Source organism: Labrus bergylta, chromosome 11 (assembly GCF_963930695.1).
Source record: "Labrus bergylta chromosome 11, fLabBer1.1, whole genome shotgun sequence".
Classification (NCBI taxonomy): Eukaryota; Metazoa; Chordata; class Actinopteri; order Labriformes; family Labridae; genus Labrus; species Labrus bergylta.
Window position 1 is genome coordinate 24,947,980 of NC_089205.1, and position 16,057 is coordinate 24,964,036.

General features: G+C 40.5%; 1 protein-coding gene across 2 annotated transcripts in view; it reads right to left on the reverse strand.

The window, feature by feature from the left end:
- cntn5 (contactin 5) overlaps nucleotides 1-16,057 on the reverse strand; it is a 110,616-nt gene that overhangs the window by 53,973 nt on the left and 40,586 nt on the right. For both annotated transcript variants that reach the window (XM_020634915.2, XM_020634916.2), the window contains exons 3-5: nucleotides 10,411-10,617; nucleotides 5,539-5,662; nucleotides 5,249-5,424 (exon numbers count right to left, since the gene is read on the reverse strand). In XM_020634915.2, coding sequence (XP_020490571.2) covers nucleotides 5,249-5,424; nucleotides 5,539-5,662; nucleotides 10,411-10,617 — 507 coding nt within the window. The remainder of the gene's footprint in view (nucleotides 1-5,248; nucleotides 5,425-5,538; nucleotides 5,663-10,410; nucleotides 10,618-16,057) is intronic.

The window sequence follows — 16,057 nt, forward strand, 5'->3', positions numbered from 1 at the left end:
AGGGATAGAGAGCTGCTGATCTTCATGTTAATTATTCATTCACAAGTTGCCGTCCCTGGCCTGACAGTTTTGTCGGAGAAGTTTTTCGTCTTGTTCTTTTTTTAATTTAAACTAAACTCCCGAGTTTTTGCAGATCACTGTTTTCCTCTTTTAAGAGCAAATAGACGAGATGTAGGTGAAGAAGATCTTTCTACTATTGATACAGAGGGTAAGGACATTATTAATCATGAATAAAACGAGTGAATAAATGACCCTGAGTTGTAAACACTTACTGTAGAAGAGGTTTTTTCCATATGCATAACAACAAAAACAGAAATAAGTGGCCTACAACACTGCAGCGCTGTATGTGATCCTCTGAATTATTCAGCCAGGACGCTTATGTTGGAAACTCAACACTTCTTGACTAATTTAATAAATAATGAATGTAATTTTCATCTCTATGTGTTACAATTTGGCTCCTGGAAATGGCCGTGTACTGCAGAATGGTAACAATTCAACCTAGAGTACGATATATCCAGTGTAAGAGACCCATTACGCCCGTTTCTAAACACAACCATGTAATCGAGGGCTTTCCTGGAAAACATCAGCGGGCCCAGAAGAAATTATACATTTCACATTCAGGCAGCAGCAACACTGGCTGTTTGGAGTAAATACGCCATGCTAAGCAGTAATAGCCACCCTGACTGAGAAAGAAAGCTCCACAGAAACACACAATAGTGTCTGATTGCCAGCTGAGAAGTACGTTATTGAGGCACATGAATGATCACTTAACATGCAACTATATAATAAACAAATAAAGACCAAACAGATGCTCCAGTGATTTCTAAATAAGTCAGTGAACCTGGGGATGAGGCTCAAATGAATCCTCATCATTTCTCTGTACAAACTACAGCTCTGTCAGTGAAGCTATGTCAAACTCTAAATAATGTCAAAACAGCAGTCACTGAATTAGTCTAAAACTGACAAGTAAACATATGTCCACATGAATGTTTAAAATGAAGGAATGCAGGGATGTAATTTGTAGTGAGCACAGGAGCAGGTGCTCGATGCTAATTAGTTATTTCAAGATGAGTTTGAATTCAATCAATGGACATTAACTACAGATCATTTCAGTGTAGACTGGAGTGTGGAGCGTATGTGTGTGTGCGGGTCTCCCAATGCTCAAGTCAAAGCATCCCGTTAATTTCATTTGTACTGTACTGCTCAGAGTGGCTCAATACCTGAGCCGCAGCCAGACTCACGTCTGCAGAGAGGGAAGGAGTCTTTGGGGAGTAAGATCAGAGGCCTCCTTTCTGCCTGCTGCCTTCAAAGTCACGGCTGAAAAACAGCCCGAGTGTGAGTTCAGCAGCTCAGAACTTCAAAACAAAGAGGGGGGAAAAAAAGCATCCTTTTGAAACATCTTTGGAGCATACACAGGACCAGTGGACAGAATACAGAGAGCCCTGACTCCTCATTCACTTCATCTCGTCCACTGTACATCTCCCCTGATTCCCTGCATCAGGGCTGCATTCAGTCTCCCTGCTTGACTTAACAACCAGCCGGACTACAGGGTGCAGAGGAACGCTGCACAGGAACTCAATGTCAACCGCTATACAGCCCTGCAAAATCATTCAGGCTGACCAGCTCGTTTATCTAGCACAACTAAGCTAAAAACTATTGTTGTTGTTATTTCTGACCATTATCAAAAAACAGAATATTTTAACAGTCAACATCCAAAAGTCTCCCCTATGCATACAAATAGAAGACCTTGCTTATACGTATAAACACCTGCAAAGTAAGGAACGATGAAACAAGGCATAGTGAAGAAATGAGGGTTCAACATGGACATCTTGATACCATGGACCTCTCACTTGTCCAAGCAAAACGTTAGTTGTCTTGGGTACTTTATATTTATAGATATTTATAATAATGTTTTGTAGCATCATTTAAGATGACTTACCCTTTGAAAAACAAGATCATACATTTATTATGAGTTGTAATTATACAAGATTAAAATTTAAAAGCATTAGTTGAATTTATAAAGAAAAATAAGAAAAAAGGATATGTAGCACTTTTATTGTCAGAGAATGTAAATAAAATATAAATCATAATTATTCGTAAATTGACATTCAATTAATTTCTTTACACAACAGAAAATAGCAGATCTTGATGAAATCGTATTGTGAACCTATCATGTGATAAGTATTGTGAGTTCAGTGGATCGTTACACAATTTCACAATTCCACAATTCCACAATTTCCCAGTTTGGGATCAATAAAGTAATTCTATTCTATTTTATTCTATATCCCTATGCTTAGCTAATGTTATCCAGTAAGTAGCTGCTAACAGTAGCTAGCAGACAACACTAACCTCTCAGACAATACGAGACGATGCGAAGCGATAAGATACAATTTTTTGTTCCCTTTGAAAATGTGTCTTAGACTTAAGTGCTGCACAAGTTTAGCTGCCTTTATAGTAGCATCATTAAATAACAATAACAACTGAAAACAATCAAAACATTGATACTGTCATCACCGTTACAGGCCTGACCTGAAAGCTTAGTAGATACTTTAAATGTTACACACGTCTAATATGTTTACCAATTCTTTTTAAGTCTTCATAAAATATAAAAGGATGCAATTACTTCCTTAAAATGCTCAGTTTATGTAGGAAAGATTTGCTCATGTGTATCTGAACCGGTTAAAGCCGGGGACAACTGTGTCAGAGCCTGCAAATGTGCAGTGCCAACATGAAAAGGGAACAAAAAAAGTTGAGCTCCACGCTGAGTGATAAATACCCGCCATTTGTTATGCTGGAAAAGAGAGGGAAGGTTCTGCATCTAAATGTGTGCTGCAGGGCACCGCTCTTTGTTTCTGTGACTAGCCCTTGAAGGGTCGCATTTGAAGAAATGTGGACTGAGTGCGAGGCTATTACACATTGATGCTGTTGAATATTTGTACTGCACAAAGCAGAAGAAAAAGACAGGCCTGCTGCTTCATACACAGAGCAGTCGGGGATAACATTAAAGGAAGACTACATTCTGACATGGGATGAAACGACCTGAAAGGTTTCATGAATACAGCTTATTAAAAGTTCAGTGAGCAGTCAGAGCTATTGAGCCCGCATGTCAAGATACGCTTATTTGGGAAACACCGTAAACACAGAGCTTGCTCTATCTCTATTACAAAAAATATTGAAACAACATCCATCCATGCAGAGCAAATACATTTTTCAGCATTTCTTTACCTGTATGATGACTCAATGTGCTATACACAGAATCACACATGGATATTTCAGACTGTTTCCTCAGAGCTCACCACCACAACAACAACAGGTGGTGAGATGAGGGATTTGTTGCTGACTCAGTAGTACAACTGAGACAGCCCCGCATGTTTATTCAATGAGTGATATTTACGGGTTGTGACTCCAAACCCCAGGGCCACACAAAAGTTGCTGCACTGCAAGTAAACGATATGATTTGTCAAAAAAAAAAGAGTTGAATAATAATGATTTTGTGTTGTGGGCGATTATAGACTATATTTGATGTGATGCCTTTAACCTGACACAGGCTGTTTGTCTGTGCTGCAGATTTTACACATTGTGCCCTCTCATGTCCTCCCCCTTGCCCCCCAGGGTACAGGATACTCACTGACCGGTCTGTTATAGGAAGAAAAAAAAATCCAATTTAGTGCAAAAGGTGGCTGAGGTGCAGCTGATGTGTGACTGACAGGTGGCCATCGTCTCAGCTGCCACACCTGCCAATAGACCCAACCTGCCCCCCGGACAAATCCTCTGCTGCAGCTCTGGAATGTGCTCTTAACCCTTTATTTTATAAAGAGCAAGATTGCTGCAAAGGCACAATTTAAAAGAATGCATAACCGGATGCAATTAGAATCAGTACACAGATTCATTTGGTAGGCGGAAGTAATGATTGGGAGGGGGAAACACTGGAACTTGCTTCTAACACCTGAAGAAATGAAAGGTACCAATAAAAAACTTGAGCTTCAACAGATGAAATACTTAAAAAAGGCGATGTATTGCAGAACACCATCCTGATCGATAGAAGACATTACTATGCCTGAGTCTTGCACGTTGGCACTAGGAATTTAATGGATAATGTAATGTCAAGCAAATGTACAGTATTTATGTCTAACTAAAAATAGCTCGCCATGTCTCGGCTTGGACTGAAAAATGAGTGCCATCACGTCACATTGCTCATTCTGAGGCGAGGTTCAATATTTCAGAAAGAGAGTCTCATGCTCATTTTTTACACACTGATTTGACTCTGAAGTGCAGAGAGGGGGAGGAACAGATCTTCCTGGTTAAGAGGACAGATGAAGGTACATGTCGAGGTGCAGTTTCACTCCCTCAGTAACTAGCAGCACTTTTTTTTTTTTTTTGAAGTCTGCGCTTCACCATCTGGGCATCTTTGCCTGCCAACACAGTCTGGCTTATATTTAATTTAGGACAGGTCTACTTCTGATTCATGCTCACTTTTTTTGATTACACTAATAAACAAGAAACTTTCTAAAGTAATGATGGAAAGGAGAGCTTCCTCTTGATACATTTAAAACTGAACTTTAAGTACTTTTCTTATAAAACAGAACTCTGTTCCTTTCTTTGCCTACATAGTTTCAGGCATATCGAGCCATTTGTTTCCCCAGTCATCCCTGTAAAGTAACTACAATAAGCCCCTATAACAACGCAGCAGACCATGTACTATACTTTCCAGCAACAGCTCATAAGTGAGGCCGGTAATCTCCCTGTGGAGATGCCAATAAGGCCGTAATGGTCATTGCTCTTGAGGAAAACCGTAAACCCAACAACACATTTTCCTCAGAGCATAGAGGCCCCGGTCTCTCTCCGCGTGTGCTGCCTCAGCCCGGTGATGATGTTTTGGAGTTAGGCCAGGGGATTACTGGGAGAAGAAATGTGCTACTCGCTCTCATTTACCATCGAGACGTGGCATTTGAGGGCACACACCCTGTTAGCAGTGCAGCTCAACAGTATCAGATGGAGCCTCTGGGAACTAGACTCGGCAACAAGACCTCACCGTAGATGAGGTAGTGTTTATTTACCCCTGGAACCAAACACGTTTATTTTGACCAGAGAGACAAAGAGCTTGAAGCTAATTATTCGCTGCACACGAGAGCCATGTTTTCCAACACAGACCTACCTGTATAAAGCGCATCATATATGTACTGTATTGTTTGACCTTGTGTAACTGTGAAGATTTTTGAATGAATGAATAAATAAAAAGTCCACTCACATGCAAACTGTAGAACAGACTCTCGACTGAGCACGGTCCCAAAGCTGTTCTCTGCTTTGCACTGGTACTTCCCGTAATCATGGATCTCACTTGCATTGGTAATAATTAAATTCCCATCAATGAAGCTGTAGCGATAATCTGCCTCCGCGTCAACCTCTGTCCGATTGATGTACCAACTGAAAAACAAGAGAAGAATTGCAGATTTTAAATATATATTCCGCATGAATGGCAGGCTAATGAGACGTTAGAGTAGGGGCTGCAATTAGGAGACGGACCAATCTATGTCTCACCTGTATGTGGGTGGTGGATTCCCCCGCGCTTCACAGTGCATCACCACTTTCTTTTCATCCGAATCCAAAGGAAAAATCACATCATCTGGCTCCTGGGTTAATACAGGTCCAAACTCTTCACTTTCTATAAGAAGAAAAAAAGGGAAGAGAAGAATGATTGCAATTAGAGGAGAGGACCATTCAGTTTTAACATCCAATTACTTATTCTATTATTTTCCAGGTCGGTTGGCACAACGGCGTATTTCCTGCAAACCTCTATTTTAGTAAACGAGAGATAAGCAGAAATGTACGGTGGCACAGAGTGATACAATTACAACAAAACAGACAGCTAAAACTAGCAAGGCATTCTGCAGCAGACGACAGGTGATGGCTCTGAATATTGTAGAACTGATTTGTTTTTTTTCAACGTTGGCATATCATTCCAGTCAACCCTTAAAGAGCAGAGTCTAAATCTGTTTGAGTGAGAAACACCTGGAGGAGGGAGGTAAAAGAACATCTCCTAAAGGCTGTTTACCTGCTCTGACATGATTCATATGGTGACAAATAAGAGACTTCACACCTTTATGTTCAACCTTTAAGCTATCAGATAATTGCTTCTTCACATTTGGACACTGTGTTGTTTGGTTTACGGGGCCAAGTGGTGACACACGGCAGCCCTGCTGACATGAGTTTTTTTTTACACTTTGCACTCTCTGTGGAGTGTTTCTAAATATGTAGTCACATGACACCTTATGGATAGGATTTGTTAACTGTAACACCCCTAATGACACTCGTTGTTCACTCTTCTGTCAGTCCAATAAAAATTGTTTAGTAGAGTCTGAGTTTCTGAAATGCTATATTGTGTGTGACAGGCATAATTGTTTTTATAGCAAGCTTTACAAGCCTATTGTAAAATGTTGTAAGGGAATTTTGGCAAACTAAATCTTTGTAGCAGGAGAAGCTAAGAGTGGAAGGTGAAACATTTCCTAAACTGTCATTTTGATGACCTGCCACCTGGTGGTTTCACAATTTTACGAGAGGTGCGATTGCCCTTAAGACTTTATATTGTTATCGGGTGTTGGTTTATTGTTTTTACTAATGTTCATTGATACTGTGGAGTTCAAAAAGGCAGCATGAGCTGACGATCTTCAGAGAACAACTGTGACGTCTTCTCTCCGTGCTGCATGTAAAATGTTTTCTAAATCATATCACCCTGTGTTTGTATTACTTTAGAGCAACTAGCAATTCTCATTGGAAGAGATTTCTCTCACCCTGATGAGAAATTTAACAATTCCAATCAATCATTTTTAAAAAGGGGGTGCCAGTGGATGAGAGGTTAGGGCACGGGCCCCGTGTACAGAGGCTGTAGTCCTCCAAGCAGGCGGCCCAGGTCCAAATCAGACCTGTGGTTCCTTCCCCGCTTGTCCTCGCTTACCTCTCTCTCTGTCCCTGATTTCTGACGCTATCCACTGTAACATCTCTACAATAAAGGCCTAAAAAGCCCAAAAAGGAATCTTTAAAAGAAAAAAAATAAATCTAACAGAATCATTGAGGAATTCTAAAATTAGTATTCAAATGAATAAGCAAAATAAATAATTGTATATTACACATCAAGATGAGAGAAAGGTGCTATTGACTGTATTAAAACTATTCTCCATTTGGGACCATTAAAGTGTTTATCTCTGTTAATTGTACTTTGAGAGTATTACTGATATTTCTGCATTAAGGCATTAATAACACGCCTGAAGAACAAATGCAAAAAGAGTTATTTAATACCTACTTGTGTAAGACTACACTTAAGCAACATGGATTTTGTTACAGATGCGGCCACATATCAATAAGCTTACAGCTTGAGTATGTTTTTTTGCTCGACAGTCGTTGTTTCGATCCCTCCTGTTTCCTCAGAGTGCTTGTCTCTTTGATCTCATCCTCTGTTAACAGAAGTGATGCACTTATTGTGGAAGGCTTTCCAGAAATGTTGCATTCAAAAAAAAAAAATCTGACTCTACAGAAGAGAACTACGTCTTTGTTGTTTGGAAGATTAATTCTCATAACGTAATGATTTCATGAGATAATATGAAACCAATTCACACACCGTGGTGTGCTCTTTGTATGTCTATGTTCATCTTGGTTTAGACAGATGTCATAATGAGCTCTTACCTTAGATGGCATTACATGACTTAAAACTTTTTTATCTGAAACCTACATTACACAAAAATACAACGTACCAACCTTGAGTTCTTCTTACTATTCAGGAATGATGGTGACAAAAGAATATTTTATTTTTCTAAGGGCATGTAGACTAACACCCACCCTTTGTCAGCAATCTACTGCTCCACAGGGAAATAAAAGCTCTTAAAATAATACCTTAATCAGTGGAGCGGGATGAATCAATATTAAGCTACAAAACCTGGCTGTGCATATTAAGTCAAGAAAACCATCAATACCTGCAGTATTACTAGTCCTTACAAAGCAGCAGCTTGTTAGATCCCATGTACAAGTCCATTCTATCATCCATCAGGACATTAACCAAGTGGTCTCCACCGGCCCCCTGTTAACTGAGGCGTATGGAGAGGTTCATGATCTAAGGTTATGTTTTTTAGTATTTATGGGAGGTTTCTTATTCATTTCATGAGTTCCAACCTTTCTTTTCAAGAAAAGATTTATAATTTTTGAAAATCTACCATCAAGATTCAGTGTTTGCTGATGTCTGCGGGTCACAGACTACAGTCAACTAAGTCAAATGAAATCTGGCATGAAGGGCTAAAGGGGCTTCAGATCTCCCTGTGTACAACTCATGTGGATGTTAAATCCTGTCAAAAGCTGAAAGTTGGCCCTTTAATATCAAAGTTATCTTTTCTTATTTCAAAACCAGAGTGCTCGAGTTAAAAAGAGCATCACATTCCTCTTTGACAAACTCATTGTTCAGCTATAATGTAGATTGTGATCGCTTTGGATAAATGAGCTGTTGTGAAGAGCTATGCGTTCAGTAGCAGACGGTATGTGAGGTCATGTATTCGTGAATAAACTGAGCTTGAATGGACAATTTAAGAGCAAACCTCTTGTTGCCTTTGAATTTGTCTGGTGAAAGTATGACCATGACATTAGAGGTGACCCACATGTCAATAAACGGAGTAAGGAAAGCTTCCAATCCTTATAAGGACATTGAGTTTCCTCATTATGGTTTCATTCATGGAGCCGTGTCAACCTGTTACACACTGTTGACAATATTTGAAAAGATGAAAGAGTTGAGATGAAACAATGACAAAGGCAAGTTTCAGAGCTAAGAGACATATGGTGTATGTGTGCATGTGTGTGTATAAGAGTATAAATTCAGCACATACACAAGCATGGAAGTTGTTAAAATCATTCAATCTCGAGTGCCATGGCCATCTGTCAGTCACAGAGCCAAAAAAGCAATATCCCCCTTTAAGCCACCAAAGGTGCATTACTTTTTTGGCATCCATTTCCTCCGCTGAACATCAATCCGGTGCCATGCTATAATGCTCTTGTCACCACTGACAATGGAGAGGCATTACTCTCGCCTTGGTGATAGAGATGTAACTCATTTTATGGCTACATAGTGATAATGCTGTCAGAGAGTAAAAGAGACAGGGCTCAAAAAGAAGAGAGAAATAAGCTAATAATAAGTAAAGAAAGTGTGTTTTTATTCCAGTTTTCTACCTTCTCTTCATGTGGCTAGCTCATCACTTTCAATGTGTGCTGAGATCAGTTCTGCAAATTCAGCAGTCACTTCAGACTTCATTAATTAAGCTCTCCATAAGCAATGAGCATGATGTGATTAATCACATATTAAAGCATGAATGTGTCATGAAGTCCAGCAGGATTACTCATATTGTAGGACAGGATGTAAGCAAGTGACCCATGTAGATTTATGACGGTCTGTTTCCATGCTGGGTTTGGAGTCTTAAATCTTCCCCTTTGACAAAGAGATCCGTCATATCTATAGTTCCTACACTGACAGGAACACAGAGAGAGCTGGATATTGCCATGATCCCTCTTCAATTTCACAAAGGGCGTGACCCCGGCCACTGCAGACCATGCACAGCGGTGATGGATAGGTGAGATTCATTTCCAGACCAAATCTAAACAAGCAGGAGGCCTTCACACTCAAAGTGTGAGCAGAGATGGCCGACTGTTGGAGGAGTGAAGAGATAGCAGAGTGCATTCACACCAATCATGTTTGGAGGGGTTTAATCAAACTCTGGAAGGTCGACCAGTTTAGTTTGGGTCATTTCAGCAGGGGAGTAAAATGCCATCTGAACCAGTATGGCACCTCCCGTTAACACTAATCCTACCTGAAAATTCTGGTCTCACCCTGCATTCATGTGTGTGTGTGTGTGTGTGTCTGTGTGTGTGGGGGGGGGGGGGATAATGGGAAAAGTAGGGTTTCCAACTGGGGAAGTTCATGTGAAAGCTCCTTGAAGTTGGACTTCAGTCGTATTAGAATTTAGCATGATGTGTTTAGAAAATCGTTTTTCAGAATAAAGAATGTCATCCAGGAGTTATAGCTGGAAATGAGAGGTGCTTGTGTTCAAATCATAGCGAGCCATAAAGCCAAAACAAATAAACTAAAGGCAAACCAGTCTTAATCACATTAAGCCCTTTCCTGCCAATTTCTAAATAACTACTACACCACAGCAGGTACTAAATTGCTCATTAGCCCCTGGCTAAGGCTGCATTAAAAATGTTTAAAGCAAGACAAATACTTTAATTGTACAATTAAAGAGCCAATTTTGTGGTTATTGACATTTGTGTACAATTTGCTTGCAAGTCTGAAGTTGAACTTTCACAAACCCAAAGCAAAACTTTTCCATTCCGGCTCAGACAAGAGCAAACAAAGTGTAGTGTTGAGCGCACCATTAGCTTTACCTTCACTCCTGTAGTCCTCCTGAGAGCTGAACAGACTCACAGCTGACAGGGGGTGACTGGAGAAAGCGGGCCAGTCAGGAGTCACCAGCCCACCGCTGTGGTGTTGTCGAGGTCTGCTGCGCGAGTCGAGCACTGACGAGCTGTCCGGTTTCATCCGTAATATCGCTGCATAGGATATAGGCCGCGCTGCAACCGCTCTGGCAAAGTCTGGAAAAAGAGGTGAGACAGAGCAGGGAGTTACATTACGTGCCGTCGGTATGATGGTTCTGCTGCTCAAATGTGGCAAACATTTGAGCAGCAGAATGGTGCTGTGGATGGAAAGTATTTTACATCAGAGTCCATATGGACAGAACACTTTTTTGCAAATGCTAACTGGATGCTTTAAAAAAAATGTCAAATCTGTCATTTCTGATCCTGCAACTCTCTCCTTCCCTGCAGTAACCTTCGCTTCCCTGCCATTTCCAATCACACCACCTCCCCTGCCCACCGCTTCCCCAATCACCCTGCAGCATATATACCAGACCTTTTCCATTTATCTTCTGCCAGATCGTCTTATGTGCTTTTAACTTGGCGATGAACTCCCTTCCTTCCTTTTTGGACTTGTGCTCATTTGCCTGATCCCAAACTGAATAAGTTTCCCTTATCTTCTTAGTCTGCCGGCTGTTACATAACGCCACAAGTAAAACTGAACTTTTAACTTCACCTGCTCTCTGACTTTTGAGATTATACCATAACAGAGCAGCTACAGTACTATACCATAACCTCTATAATCAATGGCTTATATTCTGTACTACCTTCCTCCTACATTAAACTGAGGCGCTCCCATGCATCGGTATGAGTAGAAACATTTTTTGGTTTTCATACATAGAGTTTTGCAGGTCAGAAATGTTGCTGAACACGTGAAAAGAAAAGAAAAGAAAAGAGTGGAGACAGCAGAAAAAGGGAGGTGTCAAGATTCAGAGACAGCTCTGAGTGAAAAAAGGAGGAAAAACCTGGAATGCATTTCCAACAGTCTGCAGAAAAATAAAAGCATTGTTGAAAAACAAGACACAGTATCGGGGATTTCTGCAGAAAAATCCATATTTAGGAAACTAGGTGTGGATTTGGAGGTTTGAAGCCTCAGTGAGCCTGGATCTATTCCTTTCTTTGGAGTTAATACAGCCTACTAGAACAGTAATTGTCCTCATCACGGCAGAGGCACCTGTTTAGTAGAAGACAAATAAACAACAGAACCTACCTTCTGAAACTATTTTATTCTCTAAAACAATTCACTGAGTTTCCTGGTTGGCTTTTGAAACTGTCAGTATTTTCCTGGAGCATCTACCATATAGTCATTATCATGTAAATTCACCTATGATGCATTTAGGCAAAAAGATGCACTTCTCAAGAGGTGCCTAAGACACTCTTTAGACGTTACTGTTATCAAAGGCTCACAATGAATGGAATAGTGTATTTAACAGAACAGGAGAGAAACAGCTCCCTTTAAAGTGAAACAGCCAATGATGGTTCAGAAAACACTCTCTCTGAAATGTAAACTACTAGTGTTGAGTCTGTCACTACTCATTGCCTTCACCATATTCTTCTCCCACTGTCGTTTGAAGAATTCAGTCCGCTTCACGTTGGGTGATGTGCCAATGTGTCGTCTTTTATGATCTATGAATGTAACAGATCAAGATTACAAACACAATCATTTCACCCAGGACAGCTGATCATCAGAACCAAAGCCACTGCACAATCCGGCTGAAACAGAAAGCTGTAAATTAGAGATGATATGGAAGCATTTCTGCTCAGATGTAATGCTTAAAGAGAAATCCAAAAGACTAGAAAATCGACGCACAGCCGGAGTCGAAAGCGGAGCTCTGCAAGAGGGGGGACGGGACTGTTTTGCACTACATGATAAAGTGGTGTGAAAGAGCTGAACACAACTGAGAAATAATTATGTGTCCTTGGGGACTTGTCAGCTGAAAAAAAAAACAAAAAACTCATATCTACAAACTGAGAGCGAGCAATTACAGAGTTACATATTGTGCAGAAAGGCAGGAAAAAGAAAACCATTTGAGATTAAAGGTATTTCTGAGTTTAAAAATTGTTAAGCAAAGCAATTAGTAGTTGGTTGGTAGTCAGTTTAACAGTCTATCTGGCTGAGAATCGGCTTTATTGAGGTCTGGAGCTCCCAAGCCAAGTCAATTTTACACATTTTGTTAATTGAATCCCATTTCAAGGTTGTTTGAAAATGACCACTAAATAACAGCACCACCAGCATCACAGTATTCCTCTGATCAATTCAGCACTGACACACACACAAAAATCTTTCAAAGAAATTCAGCAGTGTCAGCTGCCACCTCTCCTCGGGGGATTTAAATCAATATATTTGCAGGTATAAGTCTAAATAGATGCATTCAAACAATTTTAAGACCCCCCCTAAATGTGTGTGACACTTGAATAATGATGCTAAATCCTGGTAAACTGATGCTTCATTGTGAACTACTTCTAGTACTTAATAAGTGAAACAAACCTTTCCAGGAGATAAGTTGCAATCATGTGTAGTATGACTCTGCACAGCTCAGCATCTCCCTGCCTGACAGCTGTGCTCCTGACAGCAGCACTGTGGTTTAGAGAAGCAGCGAGTGATGACAAGGAAAGAGCTTTTTTATGAAATAGGTTGATACTGTTGAAATATGACAGCTGCATGAGTGTATGTGTCAGGTTTGAAAATACTGTAAGGCGAAATAGACGATTTCTCTTGGTAAGTGGGAGATGTTAACATGTCATTGCACCTGAATGAAAGTTGCCACACAGACAATATAAAAAGCAATAATGTTTAGAATAACAAAGTAAAGAAGACCATCAGGTCTTATTTGTTGCTGGTGAATGAATGCAGTATTGTTGATGTTGGCTTACATCTTGACTTACATGAATCAAGTTATATCCAGAACTGTTTTAATGTTCATAGCATGAATGAAAATGAAAATGAAAATGAAAAGAGCGGAGGCTCCAATCATAAACTGGGAACAACACAATTGCATGCAAGTTGTACCAGGCCTGCACAAGGGGAAAAGCACAGTAATCAGAGTGCCTGAGCCAAGCCATGACGTTCTTCAGTGTGAACATGGTGTTTACATTGACGCTATTCTGACATTTTCAGTTATGTTGCAGGTGTTGATTAGATAAAGAGTCAGTTTGAAAGCCGTGTTGTTGCACTGCTTAATTGTACTGCATTATAGATTCCTTTTCCCACCCTGATATCTGTGGGGGTGGAGCGTGTTACATTGGGTGATAAGAGTCAGAGATGACACTGGGTGTACCTTCAGTGACGGCCAGTATTAGATCCTGACTGGAGAAAATGGTAACATGGGATATTTAGAGAGGCCCGCTCCCCCAACGCCCCCCATTACATTATGGTGCGACCAATATACCAGTATAAAATGAGTCAAACCAGAAAGCAGTCCAATAATAAAAAAAATGAATATGACAGGCAGTAAGAATGGATATAACCAGGAACACACACACACACACACAAAGCTGGGTTATAAAATGCAGAGCCATGTGCCATCACCGACTGCGAGCTATCTGACAACACTTTTTAACAGCATTTATCCCCCAATTAAATCATAATCATGCATTCAAAGAAAACAGTGTATATTATTTGGTAAATAAACCTTGTTTGACTGAAAATCATTCTCAGTTAAAAAGACATCCAAGTGACCAGCAGAGTTAGGTAGCTAGACTCAAGTCAAATTGGCCGCGGGCTGTGGGTGAGTAATTTACAACCGTCAATGTTTCCTCAGGCTTTGAGCTCTTCTAACATACCGGAAGCTAGCAGGATTTGCTAACTCCCCGTGGGGAAAACAGATGGTACTAGAAAAAGCTACACAGCTGCATAGAAACTTCCCATTGTGGACTGAACACAATGGAAATAGCCCTGCAGGAAAACACTTAAAACCTTTTTTTCCCTCTGGGTGACCCTTAAAAATAGAAAACGTCTTGCACACGGGTGCAACTTAGACTCCGGGTTTTACAATAAGTTTAAGTGGCAGTTGTCTGTTATTCTATTTTGTGCGACCTCACAGTTAAATGGCAGCGTGTGAATCTATTTACAGTGGAAGCATTGGAGTATACATATTTTCGATACCTGTCATGGAATGTTTCAGGGACACCCTGTCAATGAGAGACTATTTATTCTGCAAACTGTTTTGTCAGCTGCAAGTTTCTTTTCTCTGGAAAGCAACATTTTATAAACTGAAGCTGAATCCTGACAAATGCAAAAAAAAAAGAAAAAAAAAAAAAGAAAGAAGCTTTTTTGTTTGTTTGACTACTGCAGTCAACAGGCACTTGCTCTTGTCAGCTGTCACCTTCATCTGATAAAAGCACTGACCCTTGCAGTTCCCGCTGATCCTCATCTTTCACAGGGTGCAAAATCAGAAACACTCATTGTTGTTGAAAAAGGCTGCACCTGCTGCCTTTCGGGGAAGCTACAGAGCAATGCCATCAGTGATCGTGTCAGGTCTTAACACCCCCCCTCGTAACGATAACATCAGCAAAGGAGACAAAGGCCGTTTTAGACTTCAGGATAAAGCGCAATATGTTCCTTTACCTTGTCCTTTTTTTTTTTTTATCCCAGACTGTGTGTTTCCTTTAATGGAGATCACCTTTCAGTGTAGAAACAAGCATTTTAGAACGTGTTCATGCAGAATAGAGACCTACAGTGCGGACACAACATGCTAGCACTCACACAGGGGTAAAGGTGAGACTAAAGGAAGAGGACATGTTTTAAGGCAGTAGAGGAGAGACCTGGGGAAACTCATCTACTTGTATTGGGTCATTGGGTTGGCAGATGACAGTAGAGAATGTGCGAGTCTCAGGTTGATCTGCAGCCCCTTGAATATGGTGAGCAATTTAATTTGAATAACATACAGTAAAGAGGTGAGACGCTCATGGGGCCTCAAGTAGACCGACATGATTAGCCATGGCCTGTAAGATTAATGAAGACCTTCACAGGGAGATTATATTGACTGAAGCTGATTATGCTTGAGACCATTTATTCAGCTGAATATCATTACAGAACGAACAATCCATACATCATATGCAACCTCACCTCACCTCATATCACAGCGGACTACTTGTTAAAACCCCGTCATTATTTTAGATCCTCGGTGTACTTTGGGAGATTGTGTGAGTCGCTTCAACCTTGCCAGAGACGCAATGAAGCCACAGTGGTGATGAACGATGGGAGGGATTATGTTGTCATTTCTCTTAATGGGAAGTAAGGAAGTCTCTATCCAGCAGGATCTGTTAGTTGGAACATTAGATGGGATGGTTTGAATGAGGCAGGACAGTCACGTATGGTGGAAACAGAAACAAAAGGGGATTGGACCTGAAAGGCGACTGCTAATGGAGAGCTTGTGTCGTTCAAATTAGGGTATTTGGAATAGGGAAAGCATTAGCCTGCGTAATGGTGATGCAGGCCAGAGTTAAACCAGAAAGCAGTCCAATAATTGAAAAATAAAAATAAGACAGGCAGTAAGAATGAATACGACCAGAAAACACACACACACACAGCTGGGACACATGACATTTGGGCAAAGAGAAGCTAAAAAAAAAAACGCGAAGAAATGGACTAAATACTCTGAGGCAGACAGGTTACAAT